This window comes from Aspergillus affinis, assembly GCF_023601865.1.
Source record: "Aspergillus affinis strain CMG 70 chromosome Unknown NODE_107_length_126409_cov_88_547494, whole genome shotgun sequence".
In the NCBI taxonomy this organism is placed as follows: Eukaryota; Fungi; Ascomycota; class Eurotiomycetes; order Eurotiales; family Aspergillaceae; genus Aspergillus; species Aspergillus affinis.
Window position 1 is genome coordinate 1 of NW_026515888.1, and position 21,176 is coordinate 21,176.

The 21,176-nt window shown below is 48.6% G+C and overlaps 6 protein-coding genes across 6 annotated transcripts; 1 reads left to right on the forward strand and 5 right to left on the reverse strand.

Annotated features, from left to right (window-relative positions):
* Positions 1–885, reverse strand: KD926_000267 (uncharacterized protein; the record flags this gene model as incomplete). Its single annotated transcript, XM_053104207.1, has 1 exon — positions 450–885. A coding segment is annotated over one exon (436 nt), but the record flags the coding sequence as incomplete, so codon positions are not given.
* A 682-nt stretch (positions 886–1,567) lies between these two features.
* KD926_000268 (GNAT family N-acetyltransferase) lies at positions 1,568–2,281 on the reverse strand (the record flags this gene model as incomplete). The annotated part of the gene is made up of 1 exon (XM_053104208.1): positions 1,568–2,281. One exon carries the CDS (start codon positions 2,279–2,281, stop codon positions 1,568–1,570), a length of 714 nt encoding a protein of 237 aa, XP_052952455.1.
* A 518-nt stretch (positions 2,282–2,799) lies between these two features.
* KD926_000269 (type I polyketide synthase) lies at positions 2,800–10,361 on the reverse strand (the record flags this gene model as incomplete). The annotated part of the gene is made up of 9 exons (XM_053104209.1): positions 2,800–2,890; positions 2,953–4,272; positions 4,323–8,877; positions 8,930–9,053; positions 9,108–9,502; positions 9,553–9,572; positions 9,622–9,738; positions 9,789–9,906; positions 9,959–10,361. The coding sequence occupies 9 exons, from the start codon at positions 10,359–10,361 to the stop codon at positions 2,800–2,802; spliced, it is 7,143 nt and encodes a 2,380-aa protein (XP_052952456.1).
* A 1,367-nt stretch (positions 10,362–11,728) lies between these two features.
* On the forward strand, positions 11,729–12,763 carry KD926_000270 (inosine/uridine-preferring nucleoside hydrolase; the record flags this gene model as incomplete). The annotated part of the gene is made up of 3 exons (XM_053104210.1): positions 11,729–11,871; positions 11,935–12,301; positions 12,380–12,763. 3 exons carry the CDS (start codon positions 11,729–11,731, stop codon positions 12,761–12,763), a joined length of 894 nt encoding a protein of 297 aa, XP_052952457.1.
* Positions 12,764–14,824: 2,061 nt separating this feature from the next.
* On the reverse strand, positions 14,825–17,024 carry KD926_000271 (uncharacterized protein; the record flags this gene model as incomplete). Its single annotated transcript, XM_053104211.1, has 6 exons — positions 14,825–14,937; positions 14,989–15,431; positions 15,483–15,796; positions 15,882–16,582; positions 16,637–16,748; positions 16,836–17,024. The coding sequence occupies 6 exons, from the start codon at positions 17,022–17,024 to the stop codon at positions 14,825–14,827; spliced, it is 1,872 nt and encodes a 623-aa protein (XP_052952458.1).
* Positions 17,025–17,785: 761 nt separating this feature from the next.
* Positions 17,786–19,382, reverse strand: KD926_000272 (glycoside hydrolase family 18 protein; the record flags this gene model as incomplete). The annotated part of the gene is made up of 6 exons (XM_053104212.1): positions 17,786–17,893; positions 17,948–18,483; positions 18,553–18,622; positions 18,674–18,733; positions 18,798–19,172; positions 19,224–19,382. The coding sequence occupies 6 exons, from the start codon at positions 19,380–19,382 to the stop codon at positions 17,786–17,788; spliced, it is 1,308 nt and encodes a 435-aa protein (XP_052952459.1).
* Between the last annotated feature and the right edge of the window lie 1,794 nt (positions 19,383–21,176).

Here is a 21,176-nt window from a genome sequence, read left to right on the forward strand (position 1 = left end):
TGCTTTATCGGGAGGCGCCCGCCTGATACAGCGGAGCACCTCGTGCTCGGTAAGGTCCGGGAAATCGATCTGGGGGGATGTCCGGGCCGTAGGGATGTCAGAGAAACACGTCGGCGTCGGGGTATGTTACCCCCTGCTGTTCATTTCTAAGCTCGACGTCATCTCCCCCGGTCGATGCGTCTACCAGCATATACTCCACGGCAGATCTCCACACCGAAAGAGTATTTCAACCTGGTCGACTCTACTTCAGGGTAATAAACAATCATTTGTCCAAGCAGAGGTTTTGATAGACCACAATCAACCAACATTGGATCCCTTGCATTTGCATGACAATATGGGGAAAACTACTCGCGTAGACAAAAGCCCATACCATGGGGGTAGAAACCTTAACACCGCAGCAAAACTTCACCCTGCTAATACAACGAATCCTTAAGAGTCTGGAAACTTACTGTCTTCCTTCTCCAACGTGTCTGTTCTGGGTAGTGAGACTTTGAGTGCATGAAGGATCACGCGCTTCTCCCACTCCCATTTGTAATCCAAATAGTCCCCGTTTTCTGACCGCGCGAAGACTCCGGTATGGCCATCCTTATGCACAGTAACACAGTAGCCATTGTCACGGGCGTGGAATACAAGGTTTTCCCATTCGTTCAAGTTGCTAGATTTGCAGGAGATTTGATTGTGGTCATTGACTCCAAGAAATTTCCCCGTGCTCACGTTTCGTAATCCATATTCCTCGCAATGGAAAACAGGCGCAAAATGTTGGGATTTGGCCCTTTCTTGATATTGCCGGAAATGAATAACTTCACCATTCGCTTTAAGCACAATACGATGGTCAGATGCTAAAGCGATCACGTACACATCGTTAGTGTCAAATTGGAAGGCCATTTTGATGACCGCTGTGGTGTTTGTAGTGTCGTAGAATGGTCAATTAGAAGGCGATGAAAAAGCTCAGTGCTATGAGGTTGGTGCGATGACTTCAATTTAAAGAATGAAATCTACAGCAACGTGACATTACTTCCATTCCGTGTCCATCCAAGAAAGGCTACACAACTCTCGTCACGCTCACTCAGCGAGTTCTCGGGTTAGCACGCTCTTTCTGGCGTTTGGCTTTCATCTGACGGCTACACTGCAGCACGCTGACCTCGGCGACAATCTGGAATATCCGATCAGCTCCGGACATATAGGACTATACTCCAGTAACGGATCATGATATCGGGGGAGAAGAACATCTCCCGGTCGGGGAATGCTCGGAGGTATACATCTACCATGACATGACTTGTTGAATGATAATGGACTTTCCTGTACGACCATGGACTAGTCTAGGGCGGACTATAGTGGCCACCCGGCAAAGCAATTTACCAAGGGCCCTAGATTCTCCTCCTAGATGGTTCCTTTCGTTTCCCATGGGAAAGTTGCTTGACTATGTGTCAGAAATAAAAATGTCTTACTAGGCTCCTTGGAGATATAGGAAATGTGTAATCGAGGATATTGCAGTCATCCCTGTTAATCACTGTATACCTATGTACTCTTTAGACTAATTGGGCTTCTATATCTTCAATTTTAGGGATCATCTCATAACCATTGCCCATTCTACCTCGCTTGGCTCTTTCCAGTACTCGGTTCCACTCTCAACAAATCCCAACTTCTGCAGCAGCCTCGCACTTTGTACATTTCCCCTTTCTGTCTCAGCAATGAATCTCTTCACGCCTCGCTCATTCACAGCCCACTGCATGATCGCTTCTGCGGCTTCCTTTGCAATTCCTCTGCCCCAAAAGTCCGGTGCTAGGCCATAGCGTAATTCAACCATCTCATCCCACGGTGGGAGACTTGGATCGTCTACTTCTCGAGGTGGGAGAGAAGTCGTCGTTGCATCGCGAACACCGGCATATCCAACCCATTTGACCTGATCCAGACGCTCTCCTTTCGTTCCCGCTAATATTTCGAATTCACTGGTCCTCAGAACGGAGATCCCGGAGAGACATGGAACATCCTCTGGAGAAATGGATTCGCGTAGCCCCAGTGCGAAATCGCCTAGGCCGCGTGGTTTCCAACAGCGTGCAATGTCGCGAGTCTCGATCACTCCGCGGGTTTCGTCGTCGCTCCATCTCCTGGCTTTGAAGTGCTCGCCGAAGGCTATTTGGCAGAATCTTTCGTTGGCGTGTAACTCTGCGTATAGTGCTCTGTATGATTTCGAGGAGATGGCGATTGGGGTGGGGATTATTATGAGTCTGGGTGTTTGGATGGCGAAAGGTTCGAAGGAATAGGGTTGTAAGGTAGTCATTGTGATGTGTATATTTGTGGGATCGTGGGAATTGATTGAGGGTTCGTCCTTTGTGATGGAGAGAGTATTTTGTTTTATGATTAGAACGCGGGGACCGGATTGAGGTTAGCGTCCGGAGGCAAGCCGAGACCAGCCTGCCATGCCCCGGACGAGGGACATCCGGAGTACATAGTCACTACGACAGGCCATGTAGGCTTCTGTTAGCATTCTATGCATATACAAACTGACATACAGGTAGCAGAGGGATACAAGACGACAAAAGTTACTTTAATGTAAGAATACTTGCATAGTTCTTTTTCACCTTGTCCACAGAGAGTTATTTTTCCAGGCCCTACCAGAATGAGACACTGTTTACTACATGTGATTGAGCGAATAATAAAGATATAGGGCTTACAGCTTAATATAAGCCCAGGCAACAATATTATTCTCCCGGAAACTCAATGAATCAATGCTGAATGTGAATGGAGATGTCATATTATCAAGTCTACTCCGTGATGCCTTAGGAATATACTTCCGCCTTAGGCCACCAACTCCCCGTGACCCGGGATCGCGTCGCGCCTGCCCTTGTTTCCTCTCGCTCGCTCCATCCATCCATCCATCCATTCATCCCTAGCACAAAATTTGCCACAACCTCGGATCCTTCTTATTCCCTTCGTATCTTATTGACTAACCTTTCCGCCAACATGATCAGGCTGTTTGCATGAACAATATCAAACGTGGCCAATTCCGCCCCCAACTCGGCCTTGATCCAGTTTCGGAGCTCCACCGTAGACAGCGAGTCTAGTCCGTACACCGACAGCGGTCGCTCCGACTCAATCTGCTGCTCGTCCCTCCATCGGAGCATTTGTCCCAGCCGAGCCGCCAGAACCTGCACACACGGCTCAAGAAGCTCTTCGGCGGAACTGCCTGCCCGGACGAGTCCGTGGAAAGCATAGACTGCACTGCCAACGGGGTCATTTTCATTTGCAGCCGTCCCAGACTCGAATGCACTTGACCGCGCCACGAATAATCCCCTGAATCGCGGATCGAATCGCAGGGCTGATTGTTTCGGGTCTTGTGGTACCGCGAGACCTGTGATCAACCGGCTCGGGGTTTCAGCACCCGATGGCGAGGCCTTGGACATGAACTGTTGCCGAAGCGAACAATCGATGATGTCGTGCAGGACCCCTTCCGGGATGTTGATCAATTCCGTAGACTTCTGATGGCGCTTAGACAGGGCATCGGATTCGGCGACTACCCCTACATCCTCGACCACTCCAAGGTTGATTGTCTGGGCAACTAGTCCCATCGACCGACGGTGTGCAGCAAACGAGTCCAGAAAACTGTTGGCCGCAGCGTAGTTGGCCTGACCTGGGCTGCCTACTACGCTTGAAATGCTGGACAACATGAGGAAGAAATCCAACGAGAGACCGTGCTCTAAGGAGACATGGTGCAAATTCCAGGTTCCCTGTAGTTTGCCTTCAATGCTTTCGTGGTATTCATCCACTGTCATTGTCTCAAACGGCCGGTCGCGAAGGAGCATGACGCCCTGCACAATGCCGCCAATGGGTAGCGGTGCCTTCATAAAGGCTCGTCGCACATCTAAGACGCGTAAAACATCACCGCGGCAGAAATAGATCTCGCATCCCAGTGAACGACAGTTTGTGATTACCCTTTGTGATCGAGGGTCGGCGCAACCACTGCGAGACATGACAACCAGGTGCCGAGCCCCTTGTTCTGCGAGGTGCAGGGCTAGACTACCGCAAAGACCCTTGAGCCCTCCAACTATTAAATACGCCAGATCTGTGGGAAGGTTTAGGTCGCGCTGCATGGGTCGTATGGAAACCTCAGATGGTTGACTAGGATTGTCGCATATAACGACCTTTCCAATATGGCGACCGCTGCGAAGGAATGCAAATGCCTCAGGGATCTCTTTGAAAGGGAAGGTGGTGATGGGAGTGATCGGAGAGATATGCCCATTCTCTTGAATTTTGAAGATACGACTGAGAAGACTAGAAAGATCGATTAGTCAGTTTCCTTACTTTCGAACCAGTAAACATACCTAGGCAGTTTGAGCATCAACTTGGGGTGCGATAGGTCGATGGCGCGGTATGAACACCCCCGATCGAATGGGTCCATAGCAAGATAGTTGCGTTCTACAATATCTCGCTTGCCAATTTCCACCATTGTTCCACCGTCCGCACAGATGCGCCAGGTTGCATCTAGCAAATCACCTGTCAGGGAGTTCACAATTACATCGATGCCCTGTCCCTTCGTCGCCTTCATGATTTCGGATGCGAAGTTTGTGGATCGTGATGAGAACATGTGGTCGAAGGGAATGCCGAACTTCTCGTGGAGGCAGGAACGCTTCTCCTCTGTTCCTACTGTCACATAGATATCTGCTCCTATGTCTTGAGCCAACTGGATACAAGCCATTCCAACACCCCCCGCAGCTGAATGGATGAGCACTGTTTGCCCCGACTGGAGATTTCCGGTGTCAAACATGGCGAAAAGAGCCGTGCAGAACACCACGGGTATGGTTGCTGCGTCCTGGTGCGACAATGCATTGGAGATGGGAAGGACGAATTCTGCGGGCACTTGGATACGATTGGCGAGTGCTCCCTTTGCCATAAACACAACACGCATGCCAGGGAACAAAGCTCTCGAAACTCCCGCTCCAACGCTGCGGACAACACCTGACCCTTCTAGCCCCAGCAAATGTTCGTTCTCTGGAACAATTCCCATGGTGACAGCTACATCTTTGAAGTTCAGGCCCACAGCAGAGATCTCGATTTCGACATGACCCTGTGCAGGGGGCGTTGTGGCAACTTCAACGAACTGAAGTCCGTCCAAGGTACCCACTTGCTCTGCTCTGAGCTGTGCGATTTCTTTGTTTTCCGATAAAACCTTCGTGGTTGGTTTTCCGATGTGTGCGTTTACCTCACGGTCTAATTTCTCATATGGAACGATTCGAGGTATGTGAAGGACCCCGTTTCGCTCCACATACTCGCTATCAGTAATCCATCGGGCATGTGGTCGCTCAAGCTGCCTCAACACCTCCACAATATGCGGCGCTGCCTGCTCAATGTCGCTGGATCCAACGTCCAGGGTCATGATTGTTGCGTTCGGATCCTCAGAGCGAATAGACCGGAAAAGGCCTGCGGCAAGAGCATTGTCCGGCTGAAAGACGGCGAGCTGAGACCCTTGCGTCACCCAAAGTATTTTGCACCCGGTTGTCACTAGCTGACGTAGATAACACCATTGTGGCTCTGAAATTCCTGTGAAGAGGGAAGAGAATAGCTCATCAATAACGAGTACAGTAGCTCCCTCTGGGATGTTTTCAGACACGCCTTGCGACTCATGAATTCTCCATCCTGCGTTCTGGAGATGGTTTCCGAGAACAGCTGGGAATTGAAAGATATCTTCAAAAGAAACAGTGTACAAATCGCGTGCCAATATTTCCGGCTCGAGTTCTGGATAGAGTGAACACAATATTAGGCTCCTCGTCTTTTCGGTAATGGAAAGGACACGAAAGGACTTAGATTTTTCCAAATTGCTATGGAGAGAGCGTTTGGGAGTAATCTGACGACCCGTGGCTTGAAAGTCAATAGCCAATATAAGACCCTCTGCGGATACCAGCGTTTTCACAGCCTCCACGACAGAAGTCATTTTGTCCGACAAAGGCGAAACACATTTCAAGATGATAAGGTCGAACGAGTCGTCCTCTTGAAGACCCAGTCGGCTATTCCTGGGATCCAGTACATTGACTGATAAATCTGTATAATTTTCATATTGGCTTTGGATATCAGAAACGCTGGCCGGATCGAGTGCCATGAAGCGGTAGCTTCGACCACTGCGTTGTTCGGCCTCCCGATGCCAGTCCAACCACGGGCTGCTGAGATCTCCGGTGTCTAGGTCGATTTCAAGAACATCTAGATCGGGTTTCTTATGGATCGCCGAGTCCAGTATAGCCGGAACTATATCTGCATCTTGATCACATAGAGTCCGAAGAGAATTTGTGGTCAGTGTGGTGATGTCCGGCTTCCAGACTTCATGGGTTAGTACGTGTGAAGCTAATGGGTCGGTACCTAGATCAACCTTGTGGCTGGCAAGCTTCGTCATTCGGATGAGAAGCTCTCCTGTGTCTGGGTCGTATACAGAAGTGTCACCTAGATAGCTCTTTGCGGCATCAGACCTTCCTCGACCGGAATAGTAGCTCGAAGATATCGCCATGCCAACATCCGGACGGCTGGAATTGGGATTGATGATGAAATCATCAATCACAGCAGGGATCAATGTTTCTCGAGTACCTCCCCGTGTTCCGGCAACAGAGGCCGGGACAGTAGCCCGGAGGACCCCATCTAGGGCGGCAGGATGGAAAGGATAGGACGACTGCGCTTGGTCTGAACAGGGATCGGCTAATGTGATGGTACATCGACTTCTCCTCGATCCAGCGCGGGTCTCTACTTCTCGGAGCAGCCGGAATGCTGGACCATAGTTGAAGCCGATCTCTGCAAAGGCCTTTGTCCACATTTGACCCGGCCAAGCGTGCTCTAGAGGTACTATGTCGGCTTCAGATGCTGGATCAATAACAATGTCCTGGACACGGATCATGCCGCTGGAATGATATGTCGTGATATCTTGCCGCGTCGAAAATACTGTAAATTCATACCAGGTGTCTTCTGAGGCCCCAAACGGACTCATAGTGAGATAGACGTCCGGCTCAACCCCATCTTCCAGGATAAGCGCCATGTCAAAGCGCACGTTTCGCAAGCGATAACCTAGCTGACCCGGTGATGAAACGGCAGTGTCTGGTTGACGAACGCACGTTACCTGATACAAAGCCTCCACAGCCATCGCAATGTACCCGGACCCGGGGAAAATGGCATCAGATCCAATCTGATGATCTCGCAGCCATGGTAAGTGAGATAAACTGATTGTCTTCTTAAATGTTGGATTGCGCCAAGATGTCCCAATTGTCTTGCTGCCGAGAAGGTCGTGATGCGGAAATGGTTTAAACCGCCAGTCTTTGCTGGATTTTGACTCGAACCAGTATTTGGTCGAGTGGTCCCAGCTGTACCCTGGCAGATCAGTGACGACCAAAGGAGAGGATTGCCCTTGATCTTCATTCACGACTTGCATGGATATTGGAGAGCCTGCCAGGAACAATTCACCAGCAATGGAAAGAGTGGATTGGATTGATTCTGGCCCGCGATGTAACGCCGAAAGGTATTTGGCCTTTGGCGGGCCGTCAAAACTATTTTGAATCTGCGCGAGAGGTCCTTTGAGAGCCCCACTAGGACCGATTTCAATTAGGTAGTTAGGTGCTTCTTTGGCCGTTAGCATCTCATGAACAGCGTCTTCGAAGCGTACAGGCGATACCATGTTCGTCTTCCAGTATTCGACATCCGGGATTTCGGCTTGTTGCTGACCAGATACAGATGAGAACATTGGCACAGAGCCAGGAACTTGAAGGGATGAGGAGAGTAGAGGTAGGTCATTGCACACAGCTTTCTGGTATGCTTCTCCGGTCTTCTCCATATACCTGGAGTGATATGCTTGGTCTACCTGCAACATTCGTGCAAATTCTCCATTCTCCGTAAGTTGTTCTTTTAAGCGCTCTAATTTGGTGACGGGACCAGAGAGAGTCGTGCTCGAAGGACTGTTGAAGCATGCAATCTGTACCTCCTTGGACTCATCCAGATACTTCGACACATCTTCAGTTCCAAGACCGACCGCTAACATTCCCAAGCGAGTGTCGTTCTCATCACGTGTGTTTTGGCAAACCTTTCCACGACGATACGCCAGACTAATGGCCTGCTCATCAGAAATATACCCGGCTGCGCATGCCGCCGCAATTTCACCCGATGAATGTCCTACGACACTGTGCGGTAAAACACCCCAGACCTTCAGAGTTGCCAGTAGCGCCAACTGCAGAGCAGTGACAAGAGGCTGGCTGAATTCAGGTTGTCTTGTACGCTCAGGGTCGCGCGGGGATGTTAACTCATCCAATAGAGTCCAGTTGGGCGGATCTGGCAAACGCAGAAGAACGGCGTCGAGGTGGTCGATCATGTCTCTCGCTGCTTGAAATGATTTGAGCAAGTCATGTCCCATCTGTGGCCATTGAGCTCCCTGCCCTGTGAATACCAACCCGATCTTGGGCGGGTGGACACTTTTCTTCCCACAAACAGCTGATGTGGCATCTATGTCCCCCAGCTGGTTCGTGATCAGATACCCTCGATGAAACAGATGACTCCTCCGCACACCAAGTGTATAGGCGAGGTCGCGAGCGCTTATGTTGACTTCTGGATCGTGCAAGTGATGCGCTAGTTTGTCGATTGACTCTCGGAGCGATCCTTGCTTGTTTGCGGAAACACATAGAAGGTATGGTCGCGACTTCTTGAAATTTCCACCCTTATCGGCAGCTGCGGCTCGCGGTTGATATGAGCTGATGTATGCCGGAGTATAATCTGAGATCAAAGCGTTCGGTTCATCGAGAATGACGTGCGCATTGGATCCCCCGAAGCCAAAGCAATTGACACTTACCCGGCGGAACGGCATATCTGGGAATGGAGTGTACTCTTGCCGGATATCCAACTTAAGGTTGTGGAAATCAACTGGTTGATGTTAACAAAATCGAAAAGAAAATCCACATAGTGAGGTACTGACTTTCAGGATTTGGAGTTTCAAATGTGGGATTCCCAGGGATCAGTCCATTCTCGAGAATCATGACTCCTTTCATCAGGCCAGACAAACCCGCGGCGGACTCACTATGTCCAATATTGCTTTTTATCTGCATGCAAATGTCAGCGACCTGTGGAACTTCGAGCTAGTGCTTCTTCCATACGGATCCAATGCGTAGCGGTCGGTCAATGGCCCGCGATGAGGCGAATACCGACGCAATGCCTGTTGCTTCTACCGGGTCTCCCGCTATCGTTCCAGTTCCGTGACACTCCAAATACGCAGTAAGAGAATAGTCGGTGATATTGGCATTGACGTACGCCTGCCGCACCGCGGAAGCCTGGATGTCAGCGTTCGGAGAAGCAATACCAGCCGTACGGCCGTTGTGGTTATTAGCTGATCCTCGGATCACGGCGCGAATTGGGTCCCTGTCTTGGATGGCGTCATCAAGCCGTTTCAAAATGACAACATTAATGCCTTCCGCCTTAATGTATCCGTCTGCCTTGGCGTCAAAAGCGTGACATCGTCCAGTCGGCGAATGTGTGTTTTTGATTGATCCGGCTGGGCTGAGTTAGCACAACCGAGTGGTAGCGGGAAGGTGATTGGAATACCGTCGCATCCATAATCTGGGCTGGTGCAGTTAGCATCCTCTATTGTCCGATATCTGTTGACTTGCTTACTTCAAGATCAATCCGGCAGCTGCCACGATTGCGCCGTTTATCTCTCCGATGTGCAGGGATTTGCATGCCGTGTCTAGAGCAACTAACGAGCTGGAACACGCCGTGTCGATTGGCATACTAACCAAATATCAGTACGGTGCACTTGGCCGTGAAGAAAATGTACATACCTCGGGCCCTTGATGTCCAGAAAGTGGCTGACGCGGTTGCTCAGCATGGTTGCCGAGCCGCCTATCCCAGCATTTGGGGGTCGCGAATCCGGATCACGCGCGAAGATATCCCAGTAGTCTATTCTTGATGTGAATAGGTTGCCCTCCAGATTTCACGTATGGTGCCCTACCTCCTGTGTGCGCCCCCACGAAGCATCCATACTTCTCTCCAGCCAGGGATTCCATCGGTATTCCGGCTTCTTCGAGTCCTTCATAAATAACCTCCAACAATATTCGCTGCTGTGGGTCCATCGATATCGCTTCCTGTGGGGGTATATTGAAGAATGAAGCGTCGAACTCTGCTGGGTTTACCGATTCCATGAACATGGCCCCCGGTGAGCGCAACGTCTGAGGCCTATCCGAACCGTCGTAAAACCCCTTGAAATTGAATCTATCAGCTGGTACATCTGTATCCGCCACTCCGTTCCGCATCAGGAATTCCCATAGCTTCCGGGGTGAGTCGCTGCGACCTGGGAGCCTGCAGGCCATTCCGACGACTGCGATCGGCTCTTGTATAAACCCGTTAGATTCCATGGTCGCGGCTGAATCCGAAGTCTCTGGTGTCAAAGCCATTCCGAAACAAATGGCACGACGCGTTTTTGGAAGTTTGAAGAGCGATGGTGACCATTTGCGCCCCCACGATAATGTGTGTGTTTATGCTTAAAGATCTGGCTACTTCCTGTCCGTGGGGCACCATCGTTCTTAATTCACTTGATCTGCAAAGACTGCAGTGATCGTCCTCACCAGTGAATTCTCACCGACCGTGCGTGTTGGAATAAAGAGTACGGCTTGACAGTGGACCCCCAATGTAAAAAGATAAGTGAGCAACGCAATCGGAAGTGAGGCGTGCTGCTAGAGCTCACCCTGCGTGGTTTACAATGTCTTTTCTAGTTTAGCTCCAGTATGCCGCGGAGGAAGTAACGATCGAATTTCTGACTCTGAGCCAATTGGGGCGGGTGTATGCCACCCTTGAAGCTTAATAGTGCAGTCTTAAGTCGTCCTTACATGGAGCGGAGATTGGCGGTGTATTGCCAGCGCATTGAAATCAAGGGGTAAATGCTCCATGCTCCTTGGTCAGTTGAAACAAAATTTCTTTCCATCTTGCTTTTGGAGGGTGCGTTTTAATCAGGGTGGCTGCCAACCGGACTCACGAAATCCCAGTATGAATCAATTTCAACGAACCAAGATAGACTTCCACTGAGCACCTTCGACACTTTCTATCAGGTGATCAAGACAAATGAAAAGTCTTACGACACCTAGGGATTTAAGGAACTTATTCCCATCTAAGGGTGCCCTGCTGTCTATCCCTTGCTGCTAGCACGGAGCCATTTGTTTTGGGAGCGATGCCTCCTTAGACTCAATTTGCCGTCTGATAAAAAGTATCCTACTGCAACCTGGTTGGATGTGATAGCTTTTGCTCTCTAGGGTTACTCCACTCGGGTCATTATGAACTTACCCATACAACACGTGCGTTCCAAATCGATTCCCCGTGTGAGATTTATATCTCTAGCCTCCTGCAAAGAGCAGGCCTGTATTTGAACAAGATTCGAGTAAGTGTGTAGTATGGAGTACTGATAGACGAAAGGATTTATTAGAAATTGCCGCAGCTAGACTGGAGGCCGGTTATGCTTCGATGGGTTAATCCTACTCTGGCGAGAATCGCCATGGCAGCCACGGAGCCTGCTACTCAACGTATCTTGGGATCTCTGATATCATCTGGATGAGTCCAAGGATATGGCTCAAGAGCCTGCACATGCTCTGGAACCTTCCTAATCGTACATTTTAGTTGATATTACACATGTTTATATCTAGACTGTCAATGTTCATGGTTTCCGAGGGTCGTCATGGCCAAGGTACCGCCTTCATCAACTGTCCACCAGCTATCGTCGCATCTACTCAACATGAACTTTAGCATCTTTTCTCTAGCAAAAATAACCTTCTGGCTGGTATCAATATTGCTTATGCTTCAAGTGTTTGTCGTGTACTTTCCACACTCTCGCCGAGAGGGTCTTATCATCGACACAGATATGTTCAGCGATGTCGGGTAAGAGCCGCCTCCCATCCATCTATATCATCAACGGATGTGCCCAGCTAACATAAATCGAAGCGATGCCGGTGCTCTTCTTTTGGTATGCAGCACGAACAACAATACTAATATCCTCGCCGTCAACATTAACCAACCATCAGTCTTTTCCGCCATTGCAGTTTTAAACATGTTGGGTTACAACAACTTACCTCAGGTCCCTGTTGGGATTCGTAACCCGCGGTCGAATTTGACCTATCTCGATACTACCACCTTTGAGCACGGGGAATATGCGTCAAAGATCATGCACCATTGGAAAGGGTACCGGTCTCCACTCTTTCAACGTGGTGAGGACTGGATTTTTTACGATCCTGTTCGGCTGTATCGGCAGTCTTTGGCTCGAGCAAAGCCTCACGGGGTGAAGATTGCCAGTATTGGACTCTTGGACAATGTATGTTAACTCTATACTATATTTTTGTGTATGGTTGGAAGGAAGGAGAAGAATAGTAACAAGGGTAACTGATTTCAGCTGGCTGATCTTCTTGATTCCCCTGGAGATAGAATTTCCAATATGACGGGTTATGAGCTCGTTCGTCAGAAAGTCAATGACCTTGTCATCATGGGAGGAGAGTACCCTAGCGGCCTAGAGGACAATTCCCGTCGCAGTCCAGGCGCAGCAGCAAAGGTTGTTCTCGACTGGCCTAGTAAGATAGTCTTCTCGGGGTCCGAGCTCGGCCGGGATGTCTTTTCCGGAGCCAAGTTCACCACTCAAGGAAATGCTAGCGATCCCGTTAGGACAGCATATGAGTGGTATAGGTATGCCTGGCCCCTTCTCTGTAACTACTCCTCTGCTCGAAGATATATTAACGTGAAACGTCTTTCTAGTGGCTATAACCGTTCTATCGTATCCTAGGACCCGCTTATGATGCTATACGCTCTCGAAGGACCTCGTACGATGTTTAAGTTAGTCGGCTCATCCGGTCATAATTTCGTTTATCCGAATGGGACAAATGTTTGGATGAAGGGAAGATGGGTATTAGGGCTGTTGACGATATTGCCGATATACCGATATTGACGATACGATATCGTCATATCGTATCGGCATCGGTACATTTTTTCTTTAGAATTAATTATCTAGAGAGCGGACAGACTTTTATCGAACAACAGATTTAGATAACAATTTAAAACTCTAGTGCCGGACTATCGCGATAGCATAATTTAATCAAATCCCTTGACTGCTACCACTTATACCCATCGCGAATCAATATCAGCATTCTTATGGTATCTCCTTTCAAAGAATATCTCCGGATGTTTAGCACGTCTTTCGCTGTACTAAAGACTCTCTCAACAGCAACTTCAGGGGCAGGAATCGCTAGATAGTCCCTGGCTGCTGCTGCCATCCGCGTGTGACGAACGGCTACGCAGGCGATAAGGAATCGCGAGAATGTAGGGTATGCATTCAACGAAGATACTATGCTAGGTTGTGATGCTAGTCTCGATCGGGTAGTTAGGTCATAGGGTATCACGAAGGAACGTCTTCGGAGGCTGGTCACAGTCCGTGACAACAGCAGCTCCATCGGAATATTCAAGAGGCAAGAGAAAAAAGAGTACTGCATCTGACTTAGATAAGAATCAAGAAACTTCAACACCTCAAGAAGAAGATGATGATTATCTTCCTCTACTGGAGACTTAGCAGCGGATATCAGGAAGGATTAGAAAGCGTCCCCGCTATGATAATGATAAATTTGTATCTCATAAGGAGAATCTAATTCGATTATCTATTGTATCTCTACAGTACTACTCTATATACTATAAGAGTATAACTATGGTGTTTTACCTTACTAGATTGCTGTAGATGTAAACTTAATACCGAATAATACAGCTTGAAATTGCACAAAATATACAGATCACGAGACCTTACATGTTTGTTCTGTTTGTCAACCCGCGGGTTATGGTGAGGCCTAGCTACCATCCAAAGCTGCGGCTCGGTGGTATAGGGATATGGGTTACCGGTAGACTGCGGCATATCCATATCCATGGACATGAAAGTGATATCCATGAATTATCCATGCCAGCATAAATCTCGCTTAATTTTCCCAATTTAGCCTAGTACAGCGCCCTTATGCAGCTGACTCAGGCCCGTTTTAAAACAAAATATAACTACACCTGTTTGGTTACAATTATTCTCTATCTTGTAATTGACCTTCCAATGTACGACATTCTATGAAGTGTCTATGTATTTATATTTTAAATTATATTGATTATCTCCAGATAACTTATTGCGTGAATTGTTGAAAGTAGTTGTCACGGAGTGTGTAAGACAGTAAGTATGAAATCGCATCCAATTCTCTGAACAAAGGTATATGGACTCCCATACGCCATGGTTTTTTTTTCCCTCCCGGCCTTCTATTTCCCTTTGTTTTCGTCGTCCAACGAGAGTGTTGGCTCGTTGATCAAGCAGTGTTTCAATGAAAACAGAGCAGAACTAACATAAGCCTTTTATCATAAATTACAACCCTGAACGAGAGACAGCCCTAGACAAATCAAGAAAGGGATAAATACGAGAACGGATGAGGACAACTGAGACGCAAGGAGAAAAGGATATATTTCACCGGTGACTTCACTTGTATTTGTCTAAGTGCGGACCTACTTTCTCCTGCGGTCTTGGCTGTCCGCCACGGCCGCCTTTGCCGCCTCGTCATTCACTACGCTGACCGGATTCTGTGCTACCGGACTCGCCGCCCACGGTCACCTGCGCGGTTGCTAGCTGGTTGGAGAACTCTACCTATGTATGTATGGATGGTGTTGGCCGGGTAGGAAACGACCGGGACGTCAAGGATATGGTTATTGCTAGAGATATTAAGGGTACAGCAAACATAATAAGCATTAAGAGAAAGAAGAACGCCACGCAACTGTTAAAACAAACTTCCTGCTATCATTACAGAATTAATTAGGCAGAAAAAATTGGATATTCTTAGTTCGTTAAACGGATAGCAGATCCTAAGGGTGTCCCGTCATGACAGAACATCTGTACTTCCTTGTAGTCGTTTTCGAAAATAGCATGTATGAGATTCGGATCGGGGTTAGCTATAATATTTGTTAGCAGTATAAAGAAAGATGGAACAATAAAAATCGAACCTTGAGCAGGAGTTGGCCGGGTAGTTGCACAGTTAATCACGATATAATCAACGACCGCTCTGTTCTCAAGCCATTCGTAGTATTTTCCTCCATTCCTAAATCGCCGAAGATGATCTTCCACGCGATCGTAGTCTCTAAGTAACTCAATCGCCCACTTCTTTTCAGGTATCCAGAAATCGACTCTACTAGAGCTCGTGCTTGACCACTCGCTAGAGATTGGCACACCCCTACCTGCCACATCGCAAGATACCCTGTAGAACTCATCTTGGTACTGTGCTTCGACGGGTCGAGGTAGAGCTGCATTTGACAATTTTTTGCCTTCGGTGGAGTGCTTGAGATTCATGACTGAAAACCGAATTAGAATCTCCAAGCATAGCTGACGTAAGTTGGTATAACGCGGCGGTAAGGGGCTCCTTTGATTCCCGATAATGTGTTCGACCCATCTAACGTTTTACTTAGCATAAACCAAGGAATGTGGTATAAAAGATACTTACTTTGCCTGGAGGCGTGATGGAAAAATGGCAACTTCTTCGCAGTCATCATTCGTAAGCATCCTGTAAATCCAACCATTGCTATAACATGTCCGTAACGCTGGTGCCCCATTCCATGGAATACTTTGTTCAGCTACAATGTTGGAAAGTATACGCGCAACGTCTGGGGCCAGTGCTTCTCGTGGGACAAAAGAGCGACCAACAGAGCAAACTATTAGATGGCGGAAAGTGGAATTTTCATCACGTTCGATGCAATCGACAACATGCTGTTCAGATATCACAGATATCTCTCGATGCTTCAAGGCGTGACGATATTCCTAAACCAAGATTAGCTATATAGCTCAATCTATAGCAGGCTTAGACCCAAGCGACTATTAAAGTAGGAAACATAATGAAACATACTTTGTAGATGTAGGACATCACCGACTCTAAGCCCCCAGGTTGCCCAGCCGTAAGCGAAAACAAATAGCGTTTGGCATCGTTATTAAGAGTAAATGACTCGATAAACTTGTATCGGATTATACGGGATATAACATCATTAAACTCGGACTTAGTGTAGAAAAGGCCAATTTGTGGCGAGTCGATGCCTAACTGCGGGGTGAGTGTAACGCGTTGTGCTTGGCCAAAGTTGCGAGGGGTATAGCCAAATTCCTGGCGCTCCACAGCGGTCCTTGGACTCCCATAGGTACAGAAGAGGCATATCCGTATCTTGAAGCCCAAACCATCATCCATTCGTTCCTTGATGATTTTGTTCCAGAAAATCATATCTCCGTATGACATCTGCGCCTCGTCCACAATGAGCACACTTTCTTTGCCGAGGTTGTATGAGATAGCGACGTCTGGAAATTCTTGTAAGAGCATATTGCGGAATGCACCCCAGGGGTCTGATGGAGAAGTTGCGAAACTTTGGAGAGGTCGCTCCCAGCCATCGAGAAGGTGGACAGGTCTCCCCCGCTTTTTCAGAGCGTCGCAAAGTAGCATTGCCAATACTGTTTTCCCGCTAGCAGGAGTTCCTCTGACGTGGATGATGGGGAATGAATCAATGAGATCGATGAGTTTGGATACTGTGTCCTGCCTAGGGCAGAGGTGATCCGGTGGAAAATCTATCGTCGTTAAATCTCAGCTATGGCACGCAAACTGTAGAGATATAATCTAACCTTGCTCCTGAATAGTGTTGCTGATGGGTGGGCCTAGATCATGGTTTGATGCGATGTTCTGGTGACCTGTGGCGGATTCGTGAATTTTAATAATGTGATCGCATTCTTCGCACTTAGCATATTCGTTATTAGCACAACCTTGAGGGACAAGGCCTCTTTGACAAATGCACTTCGTTTTCAACTTCCCCGACCCATATACGAAGTTGCACGCGCCTTCAGCCATCATACGGATATGTGAGGAACTTGAGCTGTTAGCTGCTTTGATAGGGGAAGTGATGGTTGTCAAGCTGGGGGCCATATCTGTGACCTCCTGAAACCAGGGAACTTCCCGGTGCGGAGGAACGTTCTGGTTAGTTAGTATAGGATCGAGGGACCCTCCGGTAGGCATCCGATCTCCGTAACAATACGGTTAAGAATAGTGAGGCGTGCTACCATTGCACCAAGCGGGCTAGTGTACATAGTGGGGAATGACGGGGGAGTATCTGCTCGCCATTGGTCAGTGTGCCTGAGGCCTTACCCCATCTAGTTAGGTACATTCTGAGCGGGTCATACTCCGTAAAAGGAAACGTATATACTCTACGCAAGTAAGTTGTTCAATGATAATATGCACATATTGTATGTATATATCACGAACCAATATTCATAGTCAGACACTTGTCCCACATGTTCGTTCCAACAATCTCTGGCACGGGGTTAACTTCCGGCGTCCATCACCCGAGCCAAACCACCCCTAAAACCAAGCGGATGACTTGTCGATCAAACACAAATGCAGACAAATCTTGTGGTCCGCCACCGGTGAGAGGAATATTCGCTTCTGTGCTGATTGGCGCCTGGCGTAGACTTTGGTGCAGAAGTGGCAAGCCATTTGGGGCTGGCTGGGTTGGGCAAGTTGCAAGGGATGGGCATCCCTGTTTTCCTCGGGGGAGTCTTACTGCACGCTCCTGGTTAGTTACCTTGAAGACGGTTATTCATTTCTTTCCGCGTCAGTTTGTTGGAGGAAAAAGATAAGTTGGAATTAGATAGAAGACAAAAATGACAACTGTGCATGGCAGATAAATAAATAAGCGAACTGAAAATGATCTTCCTCGGCCCCGCGAGGGCAAATGACTACTCCAGAGTAGTCTCCCAGATCCCAAAGCCCTCCATTACTCAGTCTGAACCCATTCCCTTGCGCAGGTTATCGTATTCCGAAACAGGATAGTCCAGTTCATTCTCGACCTTTTCAAGCGCGCTGGCGCCGCCGAGTGCATTTACTACCTATTCGTTATGTCAGCATGTCAAGAATTCAGAAAACAAGGAAGGATAAAATACCGTTGAGATCAAACTATCACTGCCAGATTTATCACCACTGCTCTCCCACCACATACCACCGCCCAGACCCTTCGATTTGATATATTCGGTCTTCAACTTCGCCACCTTGGGCGTGTCATAGCTGATCAGGAGCTTCTTGGTAGAGTCATAGCTGTAGCTTGCGATGAGGTCTTCGTCGACATGTTCCTCTGCGCCGGCCTGCGGCAGCACCTTGTAGTCCCAGATACCCTTTTCCCAGCTTCCGTCGCCGACTCCGTCAAAGGTCTTGCCGAGGCCTTCTGTGCCTGCGAATGCGCGACCGTAGATGGGCATGCCGAGAACGATTCGATCGGCGGGAACACCGCCCTTGATGTAGGCGTTCACGGCCTGCTCGGTGTTGAAGGGTGTGCTCTTGGGGTTCGATGTGTCGTTGTAGCCGTTCGCTTGGTGGCCGGTGAAGTTGGAGAAACTGCCCGCGTAGTCGTAGGCCATCAGGTTCCAGAAATCGAGCTGTTCGTTCATTTCGGAGAAGTGCAGTTTTTCGTAGTTTTGGGGGCCTGGAAGTGTGAGAAGGGAGGTCAGTGAGAAGCTAGAGGTGTAGCTGGGAACTGTGGAGGTGGACTAACCTGCGGGAGAAGCCACGGTCAGAAGGAATTTCTGACCCTCTGCATGTTCCTTGCTATATGCATCCAGGGCCTGACGGGTCAGCTGAGTTTGATCGAGCGGATATCAGGGATAGTAACATACCGATCTCACTGCTTTGAGAAGCAGAACGAAATCTTTGGCCTGGTCGTCGTTCTCAGGGTACTGCCGGCGTAGATGTGTTTAGTCTCAGTGTCTCTTAAAAAGGTAGAAGATTATGACCACCTACCTCCCAGTCAATATCCAATCCGTCAAATCCGAGGTCTTGCAACAGCTTCACCGATGAGTCGGCGAATTTTTTGCGTCCAGCCTCAGTACTTGCAGGCTTCGCAAAGTTCGGAGAGTAAGTCCATCCTCCGATCGATAGGAGAACCTTGAGGTTGCGGTTCTTCTGCTTCTGTAGATACATTTGCTTGACGCATCCGTAGACATTGTTACCATCTTCGGACCAAGAGTCATCCGGATAGTGCTTCTCGAGGTCGGCATAGGTGTCGGAGAGATACACCTCGCCGGTCTCGGGGCGCACATTAGCAAATGAATAAAGCACATGAGTGAGCTCATCGATCGGGAGATCTTGAGGGTTATGACCCCGGCCATAGATTGCCTGTATCAGTCAGTGAAGAGCTGGAGGCAATTATGAGTCTGGTGTACGAACCCAGTTGACGAAGTATGCAACGGAGCGGTACCCCGATGCCTGAGAAGCTTCCAGATCCATGTTGCTAGTCGTCTGCTTGATAATAGCCGCAGACTGCGCAAACCAGGCAGATGCCAGTCCGAGAGAAAGCGCAGAAACAACACGAGTAGTGAAGCGCATGGTGATCAAGGAAAGATAGTCGGTCGTAAAGTGATCGTGGCTTGAGACTGTCTTAGAAACAAAGCAGCATTCCGATGCAGAAAAACGCCTCCTTTTATGTCCTCGTCCATGAGATGAGCCAGGGTATGTTCATTGTAACTCTGGGTTTTAGGATCCCGACGGCGACCTCACATGGTCAGGTAGCATGGATAACTTCAGATACAATCACAGTATACTTCAGGGTTCCATTCCACCATGATGCCTGTAATGCGCCATCTCGTCGTGCCGATCCCACGGGTGACACCACCCTCCTGTCAATATGCTGTGAAACCTGGGAATAGGCCGTCGGAAACCCATGTGAGAACCCTATTTGGGCCTGTCGGCCATTGCTTCAAGTGGTAAAATAAACCAGTGGAGGTGAGGAGAGTTGAAATGGGATGTCGCATCGACAGATACAATGTCTCTGCAACATTGATTTACTATCGGCAATCCAAAAGAAGTATGTATGTATGTAACCGCCCAGGGGAGATCGGGGAAATGTGCCAAAATGCAATGTGCTTTGCATGTCCTAGAGGTTAGTCCTCGCGCTAGATGTTTCCCGTGAAGAAGAAAATCAGATCACTAGCGAATCGGACTGGTCCGACAGCATGTTGGTTCCTGGGGTCAATCCAACTACCGATGTAACGACGGAGATTGCGTGAGGAGATTACCGGTCAAGCCACATGAGCCGGATGGGCGCTAGCAGGGGTCGCGGTCTTGGAAGAGGGGGGATTTGGCCTTCAACTGCATTTTCCCGATCGAGAAATCGACGAAGAAATGTATTTCCCACGATTAGTACCAAGCGATTATACTTCAAGAGAAATCTTGTCCAACGGAACATGTGACACTGTGTTGGCTTAACGGCAGGAAGATGACCCCTTTGTCAACTAGACGGAAGGATGACCAGATTAATGGAGGCGCAATGTGACTTGAAACCGACCAACAAGCTTGGGCGGAAGTCTGATCTCACGCCTGATAAGCCGTGCCCCCAATCACAGCTTGATCCTCACATTGCAGGGGAGGACATCACATCCCGAACGGGGGTTGGAATGCAACCCTTAGTGAGTAAATGAGGGGGGGCGTGGTCGGTTCTATCATTCCAGACCTCGGAGATTTGGACTAGACGGGGGAGTGATAGAACAGCTATCATTGAGGGGTGTCTCCTGGGATGGATTTGACAAAGACTGTAACTGTGTTGAATGGAGCTTATCCCATAGGGTCACCGTGGCCATTGGCCATCACAAGCCAACGTCAGGTTGCAATGAAACAATGATTGCCATTGGCAGGAAGAGTGAACGATAATGTTGATCGGTTTCTTTTCTTCGTGGAATCCAAGGGGTTTCATTGCCAGCAGAATATCCTTTGTTCAAGATGATATATTGTCACAGGCTTGGACCCCTGTTTGAGCGAATCTTCTCCGTTTGATCATTTCCACAAATGATGAGAAATATTCAGAGTCCTGTATTGGTATTATCATCTGATTAGATAGAGCAAAGTGTGCAGCTGTCCCTGCGCCGCCCGATTTGACGCAGTTGAATTGATACACGTTGATTACAGGCTATGGTCGCGTTGCCAATTGTTCTGGGATGCTGGTTCACGAACATAAGGGTTTACTGGGCCGAGGTAGCAAAAAGCATGAGTTCGAGGCGATATTGAGGCCACCACTCATGACAGGCGATCAAAGCCTGACATAGAAAGGGCTGATGGCAGTGATGAACTGGGGAGGAAGAGAGAGAAAGAGGGGAAGGCAAAAGAAATACGGGTATTTCCTGTTTG